At 45.7% G+C, this 6,946-nt stretch overlaps 1 protein-coding gene and 1 long non-coding RNA gene across 2 annotated transcripts; one reads left to right on the forward strand and one right to left on the reverse strand.

Moving 5' to 3' along the window:
* Positions 1-2,527: 2,527 nt before the first annotated feature.
* Positions 2,528-3,462, reverse strand: LOC136354945 (uncharacterized). Its single transcript, XR_010738867.1, has 2 exons — positions 3,252-3,462; positions 2,528-3,098 (listed from the first exon to the last, which is right to left on the reverse strand). It is a non-coding gene; the product is annotated as an uncharacterized lncRNA (long non-coding RNA).
* Positions 3,463-3,614: 152 nt separating this feature from the next.
* LOC4327820 (cinnamoyl-CoA reductase 1) lies at positions 3,615-4,839 on the forward strand. The gene has a single exon (XM_015766958.3). It carries the CDS (start codon positions 3,700-3,702, stop codon positions 4,681-4,683), a length of 984 nt encoding a protein of 327 aa, XP_015622444.1. The 5' UTR covers positions 3,615-3,699; the 3' UTR covers positions 4,684-4,839.
* Positions 4,840-6,946: the final 2,107 nt, after the last annotated feature.

Below are 6,946 nucleotides of genomic sequence, written 5' to 3' on the forward strand. Positions count from 1 at the left end.
TTGGTCTTGTCGTGCCATTTTAGTCTTAGTTTACATGTATCACACAAGTTCATATATCAAAATGAGTATTTTACAAGTTCATACACTAAATTGTATGCATCTGACAAGTTTATATTGTTGTTTTGGTGGTTGGTGCGTTGCTTTCAATTGTATAAAGTTGTGCAAATTCACTTAGCTCCATTTTACCTGCCAATTCACAAGCCGTTGCCATTCTCCCTCTTGAGTTTATATCATTTCTTGCACCCTACATTGTCCACATGATAATTAGGAATTTTAAAAGCTCTAATGGATCTCTACACCACAGAATTTGCACAAAATCTTCGAAGCTTCTACAGCTGCCCAATTGCTCTAGCTGCTTGCTTTTAGCTTGCCTAATCCTCTAATCCTTAGGGAGCATATTTTTATGAGCGAAGTAAATGGGCGGTACTTACATCTATATTCCTAAACTCTCAAAATGTATTTTTGTATCTTCGAACTTGTATGGGTGTCATATATAGGTCCAAACGTGCTTTAACCCGCTTCATGCGCTGACGTGGCATGCTACGGTGGCGCCTACGTGTTACTGTAGACCCATATGCATATAAAATTGAAAACCATATTTTTTTTCCTCTTAGGTAGAGAGGAGACAAGATAAAAAAAATAATTCTAAGGTAGAGAGGAGAAAATACGTATTTTTAATTTTTTTTTCATATGACTGGTATGCAGATCCCACTAACATGTAGGCGCCACCGTGGTATACGTCAGCGAATGGAGCGAGTTGAAGCCCGTTTGGACTTATATGACACCGAAGACAACTTTGAGGACCTGAAAATATACTTTTAGAGTTTAGGAACCTATTTGACACATCCGTATAAGTTAATGGATCGCTCGTTTACTTCACTCCTTTTATGTTAAATCTAGGATTTATTTTTACCAGCATAAAATTTGACCGCATATTGATAATAAACCAAACATGCGCAATATAACTATACCATAGTGGTAAATTGGTAGTGCTATAAAATTTACTTAAATTTTGATATAACAAAAAAATAATTGTAAGATTGAGAACCAAATATGTATTTTTTATTCAAAATTCTTCTTACTCTTTTTTTCCTCCAGGGAAGCATAACTTTTGCCACGGAGTAAATCAAATCAACAAGAATATGTGCAAATTGATCTTTTTGTTTACTAGCAAAATGCCCATGCGTTGCACCGGGTAATGATATAGTGACTGAAATTTGATTTGAACTATTTATATGAAGAAAATGAATTGTAATTTAATGAAATATAAAATTTTCTGCAATATTAATTAATTTGGGTATTTGGGTATTTGGGTATTTTTTAAGTAGGTAGGTATATAATTAAATTAATTTATAAGTAAAGTAAGTGTAAGAAATAAAATGTTATGGTTGGATTTAACTTTTATTAAAATTTCTATATTAATTAAATTCATTGAAATTTTCTTGGAATTTACATAGCTTAATTGCTAATTTTGATAATACAAATATCATTTCAGCATTTATTGAAATAAAAATCTAAATAAAAATCATTTTTTCTCTATGGGCCTTTTTCAGCCCGCAAGAGAGCAAAGTCTACTTAATACCCCATACCCCCATACTCCTCCTCTCCCTTAGTGGACCGCTGGCCCACGTGCGGCCCAAACCCTCGATCGATCTCAGCCGTTCGTTTTGATGGACGGCTCAGATCAATTTAAAATTGATGAAAACCTAACCCTAACCCTAACCCTAACCTTCCCCCAGTCGAGCCGAACTGGCCGCCGCCTCCTCTCCCTCTCCCTCTCCCCACCGGCGCCTCTCCCCCTCCCCCCAGCCGGCCGACTCCCCCGCCACCGGCGCCGTCTCTCCCACTACTGGCGTCGTCCCTCCCTTCTCGCCGGCACGGCGCGGCGACGGCGGGGTGCGGTGGGGTGTGGCGGCGGCGCCGCCTTCCCCCACGGCGAGCGGCGGCGGCGCCCTCCTCCCCACGAGCGGCGGCGGCGCCGCCTCCCCCGCACCGAGCAGCGGCGGCGGTGCGCCCTCCCCCAGCGATCGGCGGCGCGCCCTCCCCCCAGCGATCGGCGGCGGCGGCGCCGCCCTCCCCACAGCGCGACGCCTCCCACTCTCTCCACTTCTCCCCCTTTCTCTCTGTGCGGCGGCGGCGGGAGGGCCGGCGACGCCCTCCCCTCCGCTAGATCGAGGGGAGGGGAGGTGCAGCGGTGGTGGTCCCGGCGGAGCGGGAGGGGCGGCGGCCCGGACGGCGTGGAGGCGGGCGTCGGTGGCCACCGTTTTTTTTTCAATTTTTTTCCATGGCTATTGCTAACCGAATCGGATTGTGTGTGGACGAAAATTAGATGTGATGACCGGAAAAATACGAATATTTATATTAGTTATAGATTTGTTTCGATCTTGGAGTCGTTTTCTTCAACGTGTGGTTCCTCCGCTGTGCTGCTTCCTTTTCCTCCCATATAATATCTCTTTGCACTAATTTTGGTTTTTCTGTATTATCTGGATATTGAATTTGGACGAACCGGGTATATTTATGACATGGACAATGAAAGCCACATTCATAAGAAAAAATGACATCACATGGGATGAAACCATATTCGTGATAGACCATACCCAATACATGCCACATCCACATGCCTTTTTTTACCCCCTTATCAACGGGTTATATCTTGTATTTAAATCCTCAAAATTTTTTCTATTCGTGTATAAAGTCCAACATTTGGCGGTATATACCTTCAAAATTAGAAACATGCTTCAAATACCCACCCCTGCACTTTCCCCTCTACCTCTCCGTCACTTTTCCCCACTTCCATCAGCCCCTCCTCATCGCCTCTCCCTGCCCAGTCCCCCCAGTGGAAGAAAATTTGGTAAGAGTTCTACGCTTATCAGAAAGACTTTGCTTCCCGCACGACACCTGTCCACACAAATCTTAGAGCAACAAATATCTCTCCTGTTCCCTTCTTCCTCCGGCCGGGGACTTGGTGACAAATCCAGCTCGCTCTTGGGACCGAGAGTCCAGCATCTTCAGCCGCAGCAAGGTCCGGGGGCAAGGTCTAGAGCAGAGTTTCCGGTTGCCACCGCACCCGTCATGCTTCTTCCATGGACAATATTCACCTGACATTGTTATTAGTCAAAAGTAATGGATGAACTTGCAATGCACTATAACTTGGGAGAAAATCAAATTGATAGATGTCGCCATATCGATACAATGCATCATAGTAAATGATTAGGCCTAATTGTGAAAAGAGAAAAATGATTAGGCCTGACCTTAAGATCTATTGACAGCGGCTGGGTTGGGAACTTGGGCACGAGGTCGATGCCGCTCGCCGCCTTGTCCCTTTCTTCGACACGTCGTCTAGTGCTGCTAGCTGTGACCTCGCCGTGGCAAGAGATGCCATCAGTCAAACGGCTCGATGCCTCGCCGGGTAGTAGGAAGATGGGAGATGGGAGATTGGAGAAGATAGAGGAGAGAACTGTTGGAAAGAAGGTGTCGCACGAGAAAGCAAAGTCTTTCTGAGCGTTCTTCCCCACCCCAGTGGTAGTGCGTTGTGAACTGGAAAGCAACCAGCAGGGGCCCTCGGCCCTCCCATCTGTCTATACTACTGGAGTAGTATCTGCTGGTTGCTGCCCATACTACCCACTCACCCACCCACCAGTCCACCACTGACCACACCCTCTCGTCCGCGTGACATCTGGATCGCCGGCGGAATCGAGTATGGAGGAGGAGCGGCGCGTGCTCGTGACCGGCGGCAATGGTTTCATCGGATCCTGGATCGTGCGGATCCTTCTCGCACGCGGGTACGCCGTGACCGCAACCTACCAGCCGGGCACGGACGCTGCGCACCTCCTCGCCCTCGACGACGAAAGGCTCCTCCTGCTCCCCGCCGACCTGCTTGATGCGGGCGCCATCTCCGCGGCGGCGGCAGCGGGCGGGGGCTGCCGGGCGGGCGTGCTGCACGTGGCCTCCCCGTGCACGCTGGCTGACCCGCGGGATCCGCAGGCCGAACTGGTGGAGCCGGCGGTGCGGGGCACGCTGCACGTGCTGGAGGCGGCGCGGGGCGCGGGAGCGCGGCGCGTGGTGGTGACGTCCTCCATCTCAGCCATGGTGCCCAACCCGGGGTTGGCGGCGGGAGAGCTCGTCGACGAGCGAAGCTGGACGGACATGGAATTCTGCAAGGCCCGGGGCAAGTGGTACCCGGTGTCCAAGACGCTGGCCGAGAGGGCGGCGTGGGAGTACGCGGCGCGGTGGCCCGGCTTCGAGTTGGCCACCATCCTGCCGTCGACATGCCTCGGCCCGCTCCTGCAGCCCACCCTGAACGCCAGCTCTGTCGTGCTGCAGCGCCTCTTGCAGGGCTCCACGGACGACCAGGCGGACTACTGGCTCGGCGCCGTCCACGTCCGCGACGTCGCCGCCGCCCACCTCCTGCTGCTCGAGGCTCCCACCGTCTCCGGGAGGTACCTCTGCACCAACGGCATCTACCAGTTCAGCGACTTCGCACGGCTAGCTGCCAGGATCTGCCCCGCGTACGCCCACGCCATCCACCGCTTCGAGGAGGGGACTACACAACCGTGGCTCGTGCCGCGCGACGCCCGTGACGCAGCACGCCGGCTCCTCGACCTCGGCCTCGTCCTCACTCCCCTCGAGGAGGCCATCAAGGACGCGGAGAAGAGTCTCACCGATAAATGCTTCCTTCCTTGATACTCATAATAATTACTGTACCTATAGGAGTAGTATATTGTTTCCTTCATTTTGTTTTAAGACTCAATTTATACTTAGTAATTGAACCGTGCTAACGCTACGGTAATATTTAGTAATGCAAATTAAACTATTAAAGTTTAACATTCTTAAAAAAAAGAATGACAGAGCCAATTACTATAATATTAATTACATAGCGATGTGAGTAAAATAACATCGTGACTTTTCTATCTTTTGATTTGAAACAATGCAAGCCTATTGTACAACTTCACAATCAGGCATAGACATAGAAGTCCATAGCATCTAATATTTGATCTATATCTGGTTTACGATAGAACTTCAATCTCAAAGCATTTCCCTTTTTCATTTGATCACCTGGCCTAAGAGAATTGAGAGTCCAAGAGACCTTGCATCTTCTTTCCCTCAGTAGAACATACAGAGCAAAGACATAAGTTGAGTACGCAGGTGACTTTGTCACTCACCCAGTCACCAAGGTCTTCCCGCCGATCAGAAAGTACTATAAACTTAATGGATCTGGGAAACAAATTTACATGTGCATTTCAGCCAATTAAATGATCCAAGTACTTAAGCGGACCAAAAATGTCCAACATGCTTCAGCTTGGTGTCATCTACCTCAAAAGCTAATGGCGGTGAAAGTTTACAAAATAAATTTCCAGTTCACATATAGTACCAGATGATCTGGAATGATTCACTTTGGCAGCACGGGCCGCGCCTCAATTGATCAATTGATATTAGCCGCTGCATGTTCGGAATTTCAGATTTTCAGACTTTCAAACCAAAGTTAAGACTTCCAGAATTAACTTTTATCAATGAATATTCCAAAGTTTAGACTTTCAGAATCTTAACCATGGTAACTTATAACTTAAACTGTCTTATCATGTGCTTCCATGTATGCCTATTTACATTCTGAAATTTTAACATAGCTCTATACATATTCTGAAATATACCATGTGCTGAATGCCTGAATCTGAAACAACAGCATTAGTTTTCTGCAAGTATTCATTAAAAAAATATGCAGCAATCTTGTATAATGTACCAAACTACCCAAGCAAGACAAGCAAGATGATGTTGATTTTAGGTGCTGAATTAAGGTAATGTAATAAGAAAAAGAATATATTTATAAAATTTAATGATTTTCCTCATCAATTTGACTATATCACAAATATACTCCATACATTAATTTTCAAAGCATAGGCATAAAGCTTCAAAAAGCAAGCCATAGATAAACACTTATAGTGCCCAAAGCACAAATTTATTCCAACACTGTCAAAATAGAGATCATTATATTTTCTCTAAATAGCAAATATGGGGTAAATAAATGAATAAATTTCAGAAGTGAAACAACCCTTGCCAAAGCCCGGCAAACAACTATGCATTCCAACATTGTGTACATTATTGAGCTCAGAACTAACATATGAATTTCAGTCGATATAACACATGAATCTGTCATGTACTGCAAACTGAAATGCTAATTTTGTAACTCCAATCCAATATGAAGAATCGATGTTTGTTGGTGACAAGAGCGAAGTGGTATTTAGGTGCAAATATAAACAACTTAACCGGGAGATAAGCAACAACCCAAGCGTAGAACCTATCAGGAATATCCTTAACCTTTAGCTACATCTACCTTCCAGCACATCTGAAAAAGTTGCTCCCAAGTTGTACGCTGGTGGATAGCAGAGGGCTTCGTGCAAGGGAGAGGTGGAGACAAAATGCAGGAATTGAGAAACACTGTATGAAGGCAGCGACCTGATGTTGGCAAGCCAGCGCACTTGATGACTGATAGCATACTTTATGGAGTAAAATAGACAATTTCCTTAAAAAGAAGAACTGATGAAGAACCACTACTTTTACTGCATTAGTTGTTAACCAATAGTATTAAATTTAAAAGTAGCAAATTATCATGAGTTGCTCATATAATGCTGAATGTTACCTGACCAACATCGGCACAGTAGAAGTAGGAAGGCCTCGCAGAATCAAAGCTGCATCTCCACGGGTTTCTAAGAATGCCCAAACTTCTAGTTCTAAGTCACTGTCATCAGTGTATGGGTTGTCTTTTGGAATGGAGTAGTTACCTCACAAGCTGGTTAGCAATTTCACTCTGTCCTGTAAAGGGAAAAAAGGGAACAAATTATCAAATACAATACATGCTGATGCTCCATATATTGCTAATTGTTTGTCTTATGTGAGAGGAGATTTATCACAAATAAATATGTGAAGTCATTTGCAAAAATTTCAGTTCGTA

Source organism: Oryza sativa, chromosome 1 (assembly GCF_034140825.1).
Source record: "Oryza sativa Japonica Group chromosome 1, ASM3414082v1".
In the NCBI taxonomy this organism is placed as follows: domain Eukaryota; kingdom Viridiplantae; phylum Streptophyta; class Magnoliopsida; order Poales; family Poaceae; genus Oryza; species Oryza sativa.

Coding starts and splice junctions, on each gene's coding strand:
- LOC4327820 (XM_015766958.3), top strand. CDS start 3,700: ATGGAGGAGGAGCGGCGCGTGCTCGTGACCGGCGGCAATGGTTTCATC.